Source organism: Pogonomyrmex barbatus, unplaced genomic scaffold (assembly GCF_055798465.1).
Source record: "Pogonomyrmex barbatus isolate J1 unplaced genomic scaffold, ASM5579846v1 scaffold2, whole genome shotgun sequence".
Taxonomy (NCBI): domain Eukaryota; kingdom Metazoa; phylum Arthropoda; class Insecta; order Hymenoptera; family Formicidae; genus Pogonomyrmex; species Pogonomyrmex barbatus.
Window position 1 is genome coordinate 23,122,383 of NW_028297116.1, and position 15,805 is coordinate 23,138,187.

General features: G+C 35.2%; 2 protein-coding genes across 3 annotated transcripts; one reads left to right on the top strand and one right to left on the bottom strand.

The window, feature by feature from the left end:
* Positions 1–144: 144 nt before the first annotated feature.
* Positions 145–1,857, bottom strand: LOC105431061 (ribosomal L1 domain-containing protein CG13096). 2 transcript variants are annotated; one of them, XM_011644998.3, is made up of 4 exons: positions 1,744–1,857; positions 1,379–1,665; positions 557–1,122; positions 145–477 (listed from the first exon to the last, which is right to left on the bottom strand). In XM_011644998.3, exons 2-4 carry the CDS (start codon positions 1,639–1,641, stop codon positions 284–286), a joined length of 1,023 nt encoding a protein of 340 aa, XP_011643300.2. In that variant the 5' UTR covers positions 1,642–1,665; positions 1,744–1,857; the 3' UTR covers positions 145–283. The 2 variants fall into 2 exon arrangements, with proteins under 2 accessions (XP_011643300.2, XP_088932294.1); XM_089076168.1 differs by having other exon boundaries at positions 1,379–1,796.
* A 5,168-nt stretch (positions 1,858–7,025) lies between these two features.
* Positions 7,026–8,368, top strand: LOC148936768 (uncharacterized). Its single transcript, XM_089075970.1, has one exon. The coding sequence runs from the start codon at positions 7,230–7,232 to the stop codon at positions 8,232–8,234; it is 1,005 nt and encodes a 334-aa protein (XP_088932096.1). The 5' UTR covers positions 7,026–7,229; the 3' UTR covers positions 8,235–8,368.
* The last annotated feature ends 7,437 nt before the right edge of the window (positions 8,369–15,805 follow it).

Consider the following 15,805-nt stretch of genomic DNA (forward strand, 5'->3'; position numbering starts at 1 on the left):
ATTTATTAACGATAAGGAATATATCTTTCAAGCAATAAAGCATTAGGCAATAAAAAAAAAGCCAAACTAAACAAACTTAAAATAGCATAAGAATAATTTATATTAATTATTTCTGTATATGAAAAGGTAGAGCCACAAGAACAATGATGAAGATGTGATATTTAATGTTAATTAAATTGATATTAAATAGTATACATAAAATTACCTATTACTATTTAGAAAAATAATTTTTATGATTGTTCTTTTTACAAATTATAATGTAATAACAGAATAGTTCTGTGTCCTAATTCTCAGCATCTTTTTTCATGAGTTTTCCTTTTGATTTCCTAAATTTTTTGACAATAACATCACCCTCAGGTTTAACTATGATTGTGGCAGCACCCGTAACCGTTGAAAGTTCTCCCTCCACATCACGGTAAGCTTTTGGTCTTTTCGGTTGTATCATGATCGTACGTGAATTAACTGTATTTTTATTTTCTGAAATTCATAAAATCGTTTAAGGAAACAGTACCAATTGAACAATTTATTTTGTTAATTTATATTGTCAATAACTTACTTAACGTCATATAAAAAGGCAATGCTAGACTACTCTTAGTTTTTAATCGGAGAGCTTGTATGTTTGCCCATCCCCCAGGATAATCTTTAGATAGCTTTTTACAGGCAACCAGTATATTTTTAAGAACATCCTTTTCATTCATAGCTGTATTTCCTATTTGCATTAAATGAGTATCACCATCAGAATGAATTTGCATACTAGTCTTTCTCAATGCATAATCAATCTCATGTTTCAAATCTTTGCTATCTATCCTAATTGAGATTGGCAACTTCCGCTTCTTAAAAAACTGCTTTCCTAATAAATGAGACATGTGACCAGCAATACGACCATCAACAAGAAAATGATCATAGCTGCCTATGAGTTTTTTCTTCAATTCAAATTGACTAAATTCAGTTTTTACTTGATTCATAGGTATTATTTCATTCACGCGAGTACACCCATGCTTTTGTAATAAATTTTTATAATGTTCCACCGTTGGTTCATAATCTTTTCTCCTTCCTTTTTCCAAATCGCAGACAAATAAAGCCACTTCATCATCTGATGCAACTATTGAATGTGGCAGCAATCTATAAACAAATGAAATGAAGAATTTTAGATAGACTTTGAACAAAAATGCAACAATATTTTATCATACATAGAACACATCATTACAAAGTTTAAATCACAAAATCTCATAAGGATCCATTGGTTAATTAAAAAATATAATCATGTGAAACTTTTCTTATAAGAAAATAAGAATTTATTAAAATTTACAGTAAAAAAAATTTCTTAGTTTTACTGTTTTCGAGATTAATTATGTTATCATTTCATAACTTTTCTTACATTCTCATCCATCTGCGAGGCATCTGTGGGATTCTGACGCTGGTGACTTGCATGAATACTGGCTGTGCCTCCTCGGCGAGAAGGCTGTTTTTCTCTTTTAACTGTTCCAGAGTCAAATGAAAAATTGCAGAAATACATTGCAAAATGTGTTTTTTCGATAATTCCTTCAAGTCGAATTCCTTGGGTGATTCCGTCGTCTTTGTCTCGCGGCTCACTCGCTTTCGTTTTCGTGGAATTAACTGATCTGGATTACTTCGCTTCATTTTTCACGCGTGTGCGTATGCTGTCTGTATTTTAATAAACACCCGATTTCAGTAAAAAATTAAAGAATGTAAAATTATACCTCAACACATCGCGACACCGACCAAGCACATGGCCAGCCATACAGGAAGTGGACGAACGGAAGCGACAGATTTTACCACAGTACATACAGTAGCGCAACTCTCTGTCGGCATCTTTGATGTAGCGTATACAAAATTGAACTGCACATGCGCGAGCTAAGTAGGTAACCAATCAATAGATCTGCTCTTCGGTGCTGCTAGACTGCACTAAAATGCTCTATCTCGCTTTCTCTATAGACAATATAAAATATAAATATCAAATTTGAAATATAAGAGTAAGAAAATAATTTAAAAAATATACAAATATATAAAAATATATAAATATTAATTAATAAAAAAAACTATATTATATTATTAACTTTGGTAAAAAAATTGCATAAAATATGAGAAAAATATTTAACATAAGAAAATAGTATATAAACGTACGTAAATAAACGTATTTAAATAATATTATTACTTTAAAATAAAAAGATAAATGTAAATATATATTTCTTAAATTTATAAAATTTAAAAAATACAATATTTATAAAATTTAGAAATAATACAAAATTTAACAAATAAATAGAAATGTAAATATACAATAGTAAAAAAATATTTTTGTATAGAGAAAGAACAATTTATTTTAAAAGTATTATAAATATACTTATACATATATGCAATTACAATTATGCTAAATATAATGTTCATTTATTTTTAGAATAAGAAATAATAATTTTCAAAGGAAATAATATTTTTTTAAATTTTTAATATTCTAAATTTATAATAAAAAATCTGTATAAATCTTTTATACAAATTAACTATTTTTCAAAGAGAAAATAACTCTTCGTTCATTAATTCATTTTATGTCCGTTCTTAATTCATTTTATTTTATTTCATTAATCACTATTCATTGAACACTAAATTATTTATTAATCAATATTTAATATTCACTGAATACTTCTATTTATTTTCTTTAACACGCCTTAACAAAGAAAACTCTTTACGATTTCATTTCTATGGCTATAAAAAGGTCCTTAGCGCTACAAAATTTCGAAGCGTTTGATTAACCAATCAGAACAAAGAATTTTATGAATTGACCAATTAAAAAATGCTTCGAAGCATTTGTAGCACCAAATGAACTGCATTCAACGGGTGCATTCGTTTATGCAGTCATTACCGCAGACGTTCGTTTATTCCGTCTGCGAAAGTGACTGCAGCGCAGTTCGTTGTTTACGCAAGGATCTCATTTGTGCAGCTACTCGGAAGTCCTGCTTTGGATGCTCTGCTTGCAGTACTACGTAAACGAACATCAAAATGAATTTTATTAGAATAAGAAGCAAAAAAGGTCAGAAACAAATAATTGATCCAAATAAAATAAGAATAATAAGATATAATTAAAATAAAAATAAGATAAAATAAAAAAAAAATAAGAAAAAAATAAGAATAAAAAATAAGAATAAAATAAGAAAATAAGATAAAGAAATAAGAATAAAAATAAGAAGAAATAAGAAAAAATAAGAATGATAAAATATAATTCACAAAAAATTAATATCTTGCTTTTAAGTAAAATTCATAGATTAAATATTTTTTACAATATCCATTATTTATATCAATTAAATTTAATATTAATAAAATATTATCTTTTATACAATAAAAAAGTTTTATTATATTTTAATTATTCGAATATAAATTTATGTATAAAATTGTCTCTTTATTTATCATTGACTTAGTTTACACTTAGCTGTCCAATCCCGGTCACTTCAAAATTAAGTGGATTTAGGGAGCGTTTACACCGGATTGATCTTACTCCGCTAAGAAAAGAGGATTAAAGTGGATCGAAATTAGTCCGTTTACACTTAAGAAATATTACTTCATTCCGAAGTGAATCGGGATTGAACGGCTGGGTGTAAACTAAGTCATTCAAACAATCGGCTCAATTTCTATTGGAAGGTACGATCCGTGCAGTTATTCACGCAGTTCGGTAAATTTCGATCATATTATTATATTAATCCGCCGTATGCTTCGAACTCATGCGCAATACATATTTCCGGACGTCTTCAGAGAAAGAAGTACTAAAAAGTATATCTCTCTGTCTAATCTCCCATGTATTTTATATATATATATATATATATCTTCTTTTATATATATATATATATATATATTCTTATATATATATATATATATATATATATATATATATATAAGAAAAATGAAAAAACATATCAGATAAAACTTTTAGATTAATTTGTGGAAAAAGTTTTAAAATAATATGTGGATATGTAATTTTATATCGAAGTTTTTATTTTTTTTATGGTAATTCTGTAAAATAATAAAAAAAGAATAAAATAAAAATTACAATATTTAATGAATCATACATAGCATACCTGCTGCATACTTAAATTTTGGTTTTATATATAGTTTCTAATGTTGTTTCTAATGTTGTTTCTAATGTTGTTTTATTTTATATACATAATACATAATACACTCGTTTTTTAAATAATGAAATTATAGAAAAATAATTTTCCTTTTAAAAATGCGAGTTCTAGGAAAAATATAATAGTTATAATTATTTTGAACAATAAATGTTTTGAGACTAATAAATGGTTTTCTATAAATAGGTGGTTCATGTTGTTTATACGTATTGCACTTAAGCTTCTTCTTCTTTCTTTTTCCATCGCTCACAAATATATCTATTCTTCTTTAAATATTAAAAATTCTAAGTAATGCGAACCTAATGTTCTAATGTAATAAAATCTGTTAGAAAAGTGAATAATAAAATATAATTTTTTTTTAATTTCAAATGAAACAATTAAATAATTTTTTTTTCTAAGAATTATTATATATTAAGAATATAATGTAAGAATTAGACGACCGTCGAGCGATCATGAAAGAGATTCGAAATATAAACAGCTAATAGAGAGGAGCCGTCGCGATCGTGCAGACTAAGTCTTGGTGGTAGGCGAGAGATCCCGAGTTCAAAGCCAGAGTCGGTCTTCGTTTATTTTTCCGAATCTAATAAATATCTTTCAATAAATGTGATTGAATTTATAATTTAAAGCTCTCAAAATTTATAAAATTTATTAGGTGTACAAAAAAGTTCTGAGCTTTTTTTTGTAAAATTCAATCTTTATTCAAAAACAAACAAAAAAAATATTAATCAGCGAAATATTCCCCGTTTGCATCAACGACCTTTTGCCATCTTTCGGGTAGCTTGCGAAATCCTTGACGATAGAAGCTCACCGGCTTCGAAGCGATAAAGTCATCAATGCATTTTCGTATCTCTTCAAATCTCACGAAATGTGTATCAGCCAAATAATGCTGCAGCGACCGGAATAGGTAGTAATCGGAAGGTGCCATGTCTGGGCTATACGCCGGGTGCGGAAGAAGTTCCCAGCCTAACGCAAAGATATGATCCTGAGTCGCTTTCGCAATATGTGGTCGCGCATTGTCATGAAGCAAGATCATTTTACGACATCCTTGGCCAATAAATGGCCTCTTTTCTTCTAATGCATCGCTCAAATTGGTCAATTGTTGTTGGTAGCGGTCTGCCGTAATTGTTTCATCCGGTTGTAACAACTCGTAATACAACACATCTTTCCAATCCCATCAGAGATACAGAGCAAAACCTTCTTGGCGTGAATATTGGGCTTTGGCGTCGATGTCGAAGGTTCATCAGGGTCAACCCATGATTTTCTACGGTTAGGATTATCATAAAGAATCCACTTTTCACCTATAATGATTTTGTGCAGAACATCTTTTTTCCGGAACTTTGAAAGCAAAGTGAGTGCAGTGTCACGCCGACGATTTTTGTTGTCTTCGGACAATTCATGCGAAACCCATCTGCCTTCCTTCTGAACCTTTCCCATCGTATGTAAACGTACGGAAATGGTTTGCTGCGTAACGCCAAGCTGTTCTGCAAGCTCCTTTTCAGTTTGCGCCGAGTTTATATCCAGCAGTGCTTGCAATTCGTCCGTTTCAATCTTTTGAGGGCGTCCAGCACGCGGTTCATCTTCAAGACTGAAATCTCCTTGGCGAAATTTTTGTTACCATCTTTTACATGTAATATGACTTACAGCGTTCTCTCCATATGCAGCACAAATCATTGCAGTGGCTTCAGCAGCATTTTTCTTCAGATGAAACGCGAAGTGGATGGAAAATCGAATATGCTCTTTTGTTATTGCCATCGTGAACACTACTGATTTTTGAAGTTATGTGCATCAAACGCCAAACCGTATGGCATTTTAGAAGGCCAAATCTCAACGCTTTAAAACCGCAAAAGGGCGGGAAGATATATAAACTTTAAATTATTTCGGTTGTATGAAATCTAAAGCTCAGAACTTTTTTGTACACCTAATATTTATTTGTAAAATAAAAAAATTTCACAAATACTTCTACAATTATTAAAATATGCTTGATATATGTTTAATATATTTTATAATAAGTTCTATTTCATTATTACTTAAGAATGAAAAGAAACAACTATTTTCTGCAGAATAACTCACTCTACAAATAACACACTTTCGAACCATTATTTCTTTTTAGAAATATAATGTGATATTCCTATCATGTATTTCGCAAATACAATACTCCGCAAATAACGTACAAATAACCTCAAACTTTCCTTTAACTTGCATAAGTATACAGCAATAAAAATGCATTAATGTATAGTATATGTCAAGCATGCGCAAAACGTATTTCCGGACACTTTTAAAACAAGAGAAACATTTCTCTCTCCAACCTCCCGCGGATATAATCATATCTGTATTAACAGTCCATACATATAAGATCTATGGTCAAAAAGAATGCAAATCAACAGATTACTACTTAGTGCTACTAATCTATAGAAACTAAAATTATTTCATTTAGTGGATTTCGTTGATACCAACATTATTTTCTCCATTTCCGGGAAATTGTCGTCTAACCGATCGTGGGTGCAGTCCACTTGGTGTTACAAATAAAGACTATAAGAAGAGACTCGCCAACTCGTCACGTGACGTTAGTAAATTCTGATTGGCTGAGGTATGGATTGCACATCTATGTTCCATAAAACGAAACAGATATTTCAATAACCTATTTTGACAGATAAATGTTATGTACTGTTACAGTACTGTGTCATAGTTATACGTTATATGTAAATTAATTTATCATATCTATTTATCATATATATATATATATATATATATATATATATGTATCATATATATTGTTGCGGCCGTGCGGTGTTCCGTTCGGGGCTGCTGAAATTAATCAATATCAATTGATAAGAGTTTGAATAGAGGATCGGCCCTTGGCAACGCGTCGTTCTCCGACTGTTTTACAGATTTGACGGCCAGATTCCGCGGTGGCCGGACGCGATTCTGTACCGTTGTACCGTTTGTTTAATAAAGAGCGAGCTTTTCTTTTAATAGTGTTCTTCCTTTCCGAAAGCGCTCCGCCGAGTATCGCGATCTCGGGAAGTAACGCCGCGAACGCGACAATTTTGGGGGATCGAATTTTTCAATTTGTGTGTGTATGTGTGTGTGTGGGAGATAATGGCGGAGCGACAAACAGAAGAGACGGGGACTGGACAGGAAGAGGCGAAAGGTCGGAGAGTGATCTCTGCGAGAAAAAGGGAATGTACTCGAGCGGAAGGGCCAGAGACGTCTCCGAAGGAGGAAATTCTTCGCTTAACGTTGGAGGAGCTTCGCTCTCTGAGGGAGGAGCGCGCTCGTCGAGAGACGGAAACATTTTCAATGCCCGGTCCGCAGGAAGAGATTTCGCAACCGATATCAGGCCAGTCATTTCCTTTTTCAAATTTTAGTTCCGACTTGAAACTTAAGCCCGATACTTATGACGGTAGTGTTCCGTTGCGCGAATATCTTACGCAGTTTAATTTAATTGCGCGGGCGAATAATTTGGGAAACGCGGAGAAGGCTGTCGTATTAGCGTCATGTCTCCAAGGAAAAGCGCGTGCGATTTTGGAAGGGGGCACGGATTTTGAGAACTCTCAATTTGAAAATTTAGTCGCGCGTTTAGAGCTACGTTTTGGAGAAAATTTATCCTCGCAAAATTATTATTATCAATTTACGAATCGAAAACAGAGATTCGGAGAAGATTTAGCTGCATTAGGCTCGGATATCGAACGTTTATCTCGATTAGCTTATCCTGAATGTTCTCCCGGAGTTCGTGACAAAATTGCTTGTTCTCAATTTGTAGTTGCATTGTCTGATGTGAATGTTAAACAGACATTGCAGCTAGAAGGATTAACATCTTTGAGGGCCGCGGTAGAAAGAGCTTTGGCTATTAAAATTATTAGGGAGAATTGTTTAAAAGAGCGGAGAAATTTTGATTTTAAAGAGGTTAAAGACTGCTCGAATTATAAGAGCAATCCTGATTTAAACGGGTTCAAAGTAGAATCTCGTGGAACGAGGGGTTTAAATTTTAAGAAAAAGAAGAATTTTAAAATTCAAGAGAAAAAGGAATGTTGGCAGTGCGGAAAACAAGGGCACTTTCGTTCCGAGTGTCCATCATTTTCTGTTTCACAGCAGGGAAAATAGGTTTTGTCGAACTTTCTGTGGCGGGCTCGACAAATGGAAGAAATGCTCCGGGTGTTTGTAGGCGTTTTGAGAGAGGGTGTGAAAAATCAGGAAATTTTGTTTTCCAAGGCTCTCTTAATGGGAGAGACTGTTTTTTTAAATTGGATACGAGCTCCGATGTGACCTTGGTGAGTAGTAAATTTATAGGGAGAAAAGGGAAGCGTTTTTCAACAAAGGAAGAAAATTTGAGGTATCCTACGGGAGAAAAGGTCCCGATCAGTTTTAAAGTTTGCTAAGATAAAGTTAGGGAGATTTAATTTACCGATTTTCGTTGCCGATATTGGAGAGGATTGTATTTTGGGCGCGGATTTCTTTTCACGAATAGGGATGCAAACTGTAATAGAATCTTTTCTCCGTGGAGATCATAGGGAAGATTTTTGTCGTCGGATTAAGCAAGAGGACGAAGCTGTGCCCGCAGAGTTGGAAGAATTCTTTAATAATAATTCCCGAGAGTTGGAGGAAGATCAGAGAATAGTTTTCGCTACATTGTTGCGAGAATTTCGTGACGTGTTTTCGGAGCAAGCTGTTGCAGGAAAGTGTGAAGTTCTTCAACATAAAATTGAATTAATGGATTCTTGTCCTATCAAACAGGCTCCTAGGAGAATTCTAATTCATTTGCGTTCAGAAGTTAAAAAAATTATGGAAGACATGAAAGAACAAGGGGTAATTGAAGAATCTTCAAGCCCTTGGGTTTCTTCAGCAGTTTTGGTAAAGAAGAAAGATGGATCTCTTAGATTTTGCATTGATTTTCGGAAATTGAATGCGGTTACGAAAAAAATTCTTATCCGCTACCAAGGATTGACGATCTTCTTGATCAGTTATCGGGAAATGCCTGGTTTTCTACTCTGGATTTGAAGAGTGGTTATTGGCAACTGAAAATTCGTCCCGAAAATAGGGAAAAGACTGCTTTTTCTGTGGGGAATGGACTTTGGCAATTTGTTGCAATGCCTTTTGGTTTGTGTAATGCCCCGGCTACCTTTGAACGTCTTATGGAACGGGTGCTTCGGGGTTTACTTTTGAAAATTTGCCTCGTTTATTTAGATGATGTGATAGTATTTGGCAAAACTTTTGAGAAGATGAAGGAGAATTTAAGAGAGGTTCTTCTGAGATTTCGTGCTGCGAAACTTAGTGTTAACCCAAAGAAATGTGATTTATTTAGGAGACAAGTAAAATATTTGGGTCATGTTGTTTCTTCTGCCGGAATTGCTACGGATCCTGAGAAGACTGAAGCGGTCACTGAGTGGCCAGTTCCTCAGAATAAGAAACAGGTCCGAAGTTTTCTTGGATTTTGCTCTTATTATCGGAAGTTTGTTAAGAGATTTTCTTCAATTGCGAAGCCTCTGTTTAAGTTAACTGAGAATTTGACTAAATTTGAATGGATTGAGCAATGTCAAGAAGCATTTTTGAGGTTAAAACAGGCATTAACGTCTGCAACCTCTTCTTTCCTTTCCGAAGGGGGAAGGAAAGATGATTTTGGATACGAATGCTTCAGGTTTTGGAATAGGGGCGGTACTTTCACAAGTTCAGGACGGCTATGAGAGAGTCATTGCTTATTATAGTCGGATTTTGAACAAACCTGAGCGGAATTATTGCACAACAAGAAGAAAGTTATTAGCTTTAGTAGATTCGATGAAACATTTTCATCATTATTTGTACGGAAAGAGTTTCTCTATTCGAACTGATCATGCTTCTTTGAGATGGTTGATGTCCTTCAAAAACTTGGAGGGACAATTGGCTCACTGGATGGAAAGGTTACAACAATACGATTTTGATGTTGCTCGAAAGAGGATTATACAGAGTAATGCCGATGGTCTTTCGAGACGCCCTTGTGTAGAAGAAAAATATAGATTCTGTTCTAAAGTGGAAGTTCAGAGAGGGCTTTTTGAGGATAAAGTAGTTGCTCGTATTGTTTTGCGTGAGGATTCTTCTGAGGATTGGCGAAGGACTCAAATAAAGGATCAGGAACTGGCAATGTTTTTACTTGTCAAAGAAAATGATTTGCGACCTTCTTGGGAAGAAGTTTCTTCGAAAGGATTGTCAGCCAAGATCGATTGGCATCAATGGCATGCTTTGGAAGTCCAAAATGGGATTTTGCATAAGAGATGGGAGGCTCTTAATTTGAAAAACAGTTTTCTTAAATTGATGGTCCCGCGAAGCAAAGTGAAGCAGATTTTAGAAGAAGCTCATGATACTCCGTCTGGAGGGTATTTCGGGATCAATAAAACGCTGGAAAAGATCCGGAAGCGTTTTTATTGGGCAACCTGTAAGAAGGATGTTGAGGAATGATGCAGAACCTGTAAGATTTGTATTGCGAAGAGGGGTGCTGCAGATAAGGGGAAATCTCCTTTGCAGATCTTTAATTCGGGAGTTCCTTTTGAGAGGATTCAGATGGATATTTTAGGCCCGTTACCTGTTTCTTCTTCAGGCAATAAGTATCTCCTAGTTGTTGATTGTTTTACTAAATGGGTAGAGGCTTTTCCTTTGAAAAATATGAGAGCTACTACGGTAGCAGAAATTTTTGTTAATCAGGTTGTTTCTAGATATGGGGTCCCATTGGAACTTCATACTGATCAGGGAAAGAATTTTGAATCACAGTTCTTTCAAGAATTGATGAGAATTTTGGGAATTAGGAAAACGAGGACGACCGCTCTTCATCCTCAGTCTGATGGTCAAGTTGAAAGACAACATCAGACAATTTTACAGTATTTGTCAAAGTTTATTGAAGAGAATCAAAAGGATTGGGATCGTTGGATTCCCATGTTTCTTCTTGCCTATAGGACCTCTAAACATGAAGCTACAGGTGTAACTCCTTCAGAATTGTTTTGCGGAAGAGATCTTACCTTGCCGATGGATTTGCTAAGAGGTACTCCTCCCAGTTATAATTTTTCCGAGTCAGCGGAGGAGTACGTTCGGAATTTGTGGCAGAAGCTGGATGAAATTCATCAGAGAGTAAGAGAGAGATTAGACTCAAGGTCTTTGAAGATCAAATGCCGCTATGATCGAAAGGCTAGGCATCCCGTTTTTGAGGAAGGACAGAAGGTTTGATTATTTAATCCTCATCGTAAGAAGGGTAGGTCTCCCAAACTACAGAACGATTGGAAGGGGCCTTTTGAGATAATTAAGAAAATTAGTGATGTAGTTTTCTGTATTTCTCGTTCAGGTGGTCGGAAAAGCAAGGTTGTGCATGCCGACAGGTTAGCTCCGTTTAGAGAAAGGGAAGAATTTTAAGTAGAGGTTTTCGGGGCCCGGTTTTCCAATTTTGACATTACTTTTATTTCTTGTTAATTGTTTTGAATTACTGTGTTCTGTTTTATCTTTTTTTAAGCTTCCTTCCGTCGTGAGAAGCGTCGTGGGGAGATCCTCGAGCCTGAGCACCAAGCAAGATCTTCAAGCTCGTGCTTCAAACTGAAAAGAAGTCTACCTCGCCCCCGATTTTCCGAGTCGTGGTTTTTCCGGGGGACGATGGGCGAATGCCGAGGCAGGGGCTTAGTGTGTCCTTTAGAAAGACGTAAGGGTCCACGACGATTACCCCCACTTTGCCCGAAAAATGGAAGAGAGAAGTGCGCAAAGCTCAAGACGAAGAGTCAAGAGTGAAACGCGCGAAAATTTCAAGAACAAGATTCTTCTGAAGAGTAGAGAAGACTGGGATTAGAAGTAGCGGCGCCCGGTAACCTGAGGCAGCAGCCTAGGGTAGGGCAGGAAGTCGCCAGGAGCCCAGAAGTCTTTTCCAAGAGGAAGTTCTTGAAAGAGGAAGAATTGTCGGGACGACAATTTTGTGAAGAGGGGGGCAGTGTTGCGGCCGTGCGGTGTTCCGTTCGGCGCTGCTGAAATTAATCAATATCAATCGATAAGAGTTTGAATAGAGGATCGGCCCTTGGCAACGCGTCGTTCTCCGACTGTTTTACAGATTTGACGGCCGGATTCCGCGGTGGCCGGACGCGTTTCTGTACCGTTGTACCGTTTGTTTAATAAAGAGCGAGCTTTTCTTTTAACAGTGTTCTTCCTTTCCGAAAGCGCTCCGCCGAGTATCGCGATCTCGGGAAGTAACGCCGCGAACGCGACAATATCATATATCATATATATCATATATATCATATATATATATATTGCATATATTGCTATTGCTACATATATTGCTTTCTTTCATAATTATAAAGATATGATAAATTAACTTATATATAACTATGACACAGTACTGTAACAGTATATAATATGTATCTGTATTACTCAAAATAGATTATTGAAACATCTGTTTCGTTTCATGGAGCACAGCACAGATGTGCAATCCTTACCCCAGCCAATCAGAGTCTACATCACATGGAGAGTCTCTTCTTATAGGATCTCTAGCTAGAAATGCTTCAAAGCATTTTTTGATTGGTCAATTCATAGAATTCTTTGTTTTGATTGGTTAATTAAACGCTTCGAAGTTTTTGTAGTGCTAAATGGACGGTAGCCTGTTTCGGCAACTTTTAAAATATTTTATGTAAGTTGTAACGGTACATTCCTGCGCGGTCGGATAATGTACGGTCGGATGCAGGGACGTAGCTCGGAAGCTCGAGAATGCTCGTCGGATGCTGGGTTCGGAAATTGCAGACGCCTTGGTTTAATTTATAATACAATAATTAGATTTATTCTGAACAAGAGTTTGGCAGTTTATAAAATGATGTTCTTGATTCTCAAAACGCAACGTCGTTCGAATAGGCTTTGATTCTATTTCGCTGTATTTGAGATCGCAGCGCGGTCGAGTAGTGAATGCGATGAGGTATATTCGCGGCATAGTGCGCGGGTTGGATACGCAGCGCGTTGCAACCGGACCCACGTGTTGCCAAGCGTTCGGACGCATGGGTTGCGAAGCAACCGTAGACGCTTTCGCGATACGTGTTTTCGCGTATGTCGAAGGAAAAGTCCGAGAACACTCCGACTTTTGAATGGGCAGGAATACGAGAATATCACAAGTGCCCGATATTCCGTAGAAGAAAAGTTCGAGAATGTTCCAACTTTCCGAACGGAAAGGAAACGAGAATATCGCGAGCGCCTGATATTCCGTAGAAGAAAAATCCGAGAACACTCCGACTTTCCGAAGAAACAAGAATACTGAGAACGCTCGGTATTCGGTGCGAGAAGATTCTCGCATTGTTCGGATCGGATCGATGATTTCGGAAGCGGACGGATCGGATGATCGGACAGGTCTGGTTCTTTTCTGCAAAAATCGCCTGGTTTATATACCTATTTTGTACTGACGCATCAGCACGCAATTTGTTAAATAGTTTTAAAACAGCTGATCTGTCACGCTGCCGTGCAGCAGCGCGCGTCGCTCGATCGAAGTCGGGGATGTTCGAGCAGCTTCGGACAGTGTGGGCCGTATAGAGCGTGTTTAATTAACGGAGCATTTACATATGCTCCGTTACAAAATAATAATTTTTTAAATAATCAACCAATAACCAACGGAATAATTAATTAATTTAATAAATAAGAGGTACAATAAATTGATTAATTTATCATAATTTGTATTCAAATTTTCAAGCCTTGTGGCAATATAATCGCAACGTAAATTTGCATTTTTTATTCTTTAATCGTCAAGACGAAAAGAATTACTAATTTTTTAAACAGTTTAAAGAAAAAAAGCTATATTAATATAAATTTTATTTCAGATTATTTCGCTGATCCAATATACTACTAACTATTAGATTATTGGACACGGAACATGTTTGCAAACACAAGCAAAAAGTAAATAAATTTATAAATTTGTATATTCTAATCGACGAATCTTGTGTTATAATTTTTTATATTTTATTTTTCCAGAACGTACACTATGGACATCATTTATATATATAGAATTACATGGAATATCCAATGTATATGAGAGGCTCAACTACATAAACAAGTAATATGCTAACACATAATACGACATACAGTATCTAAGATAATTTCTGTAATATTATTGTGATGTATATATTGTGATAAATACAAAGCATGGTATCTCTATTCATAGGTACATGTAAATATTAGTGCAAATATATTGTATTTGTGCAGTTTATTTGGTAATAAATATGTCTATTTTACATAGTATTTATTTTTGTTTTCATTAATTTTACATACCTACTTAATCATCTAATTAACATTTAATATTTATTTCAAATTTCGATATTGAAAAGATTACATGTATATATGAGACGAAACCATACAATTTACTTTAGTTTGCACTCCAATATCAGACAGTCTCTTTTGTTGCCTAGAGACACTATAATAAGAGACTGGTCACGAAAAAGCAACTTTTGATTGGTCCGCCATCTTTTGACTATTTTCATTTATTTTCAAATACATTAACTACATTAATTTTAAGAGTCGGCCGGAGTGACGAGCAAACTCCGAATTGATATTGGAGATCCATGTGATACTCCGAAACTCTGACTTCAGGTTTACCAATGCTGAGAAATAAAATCTCAGTTTCGATGTATTGATATATGTCCATATATGTACAAACCCATTGCATTATCACGTGGACGCACCGCAGAGAGGAAAGATAAAAAAGGATATGGAATTACGGTCTTTCACGTGCCATCCTTATTTTTCTGTTATGCCGATGATACACGAAGCACCGATAGCGATCAAAGCCGAAGCATATCGCTTTGCCGAAATACGGTCTATAGGCCTATTCTCTAACTTTTTAACGACAGTATTGTTAGTGTCGGTTCACAATAGGTGATTTAAGTTTTAAGAAGTAAGAAATTGACCAATTATAATTGAATATGAAAAGAATAATCGACTATGATTGGTCAATTTCTTACGGCTTAAAGATTAATATTTATTGTGGATCGACATTTACGTTGTCGTTGCGCAGATATAATATATAGGAAAAAAGCTGCGTAACATATCTAGTGAAACTATCGTTAGTGTCGGTCCACAATAGGTGATTTAAGCTTTAAGACGTAAGAATTGACCAATCATAATCTAATATGAAAAGAATAATCGACTATGATAGGTCAATTTCTTAACGGCTTAAAGATTAAATGCCTATTGTGGACCGAGACTTAAGAAGTTAGAGAAACCGCCTACTGGAAATGCTTTTTGGCTTCTATAGATAGAGAGATAGAAAGCAGTGGTGCAACAAGACAAATAAGCGCCCGCTTTTTATACATTTTTTATTTGCATATATATATATATATATATATATATATATATATATATATATATATCAGGGTGTCCCTTAAAAAATGGCCAAGCGATCATATGCAGGTAGAGCAGACTAAACTGAGTCGAAAAGTCCTGTACTATTTTGCAATTTTCGCAATAATTAACGAGTTATTAATTTATGAAAATAGTCAAATTGCAAGCACGCGGTGAGATAGTCAAGTTGCAAACACATGATGAGATAGAACCGCCCAGTGAGAAACGCATTCGCCGTTGCTAGACACGCGTGGAGCACACTAGGCGTAACTACGTAACATATGTAGATGAAAGCGTAGCCAATGCCGCTTGCAATCAACAACTCCACAACTCAATAACTCATGTAATGTATTCATTAGAATTAA

What these genes read in the sequence shown, in the direction of transcription:
- LOC105431061 (XM_011644998.3), bottom strand. Translation starts at nt 1,641, where the DNA reads ATGAAGCGAAGTAATCCAGATCAGTTAATTCCACGAAAACGAAAGCGA. An exon ending in CCTCGCAGATGGATGAGAAT is followed by an intron (nt 1,123 to 1,378) that starts GTAAGAAAAGTT and finishes ATTTGTTTATAG; the next exon opens with ATTGCTGCCACATTCAATAG. An exon ending in GCCTTTTTATATGACGTTAA is followed by an intron (nt 478 to 556) that starts GTAAGTTATTGA and finishes TATGAATTTCAG; the next exon opens with AAAATAAAAATACAGTTAAT.
- LOC148936768 (XM_089075970.1), top strand. Translation starts at nt 7,230, where the DNA reads ATGGCGGAGCGACAAACAGAAGAGACGGGGACTGGACAGGAAGAGGCG.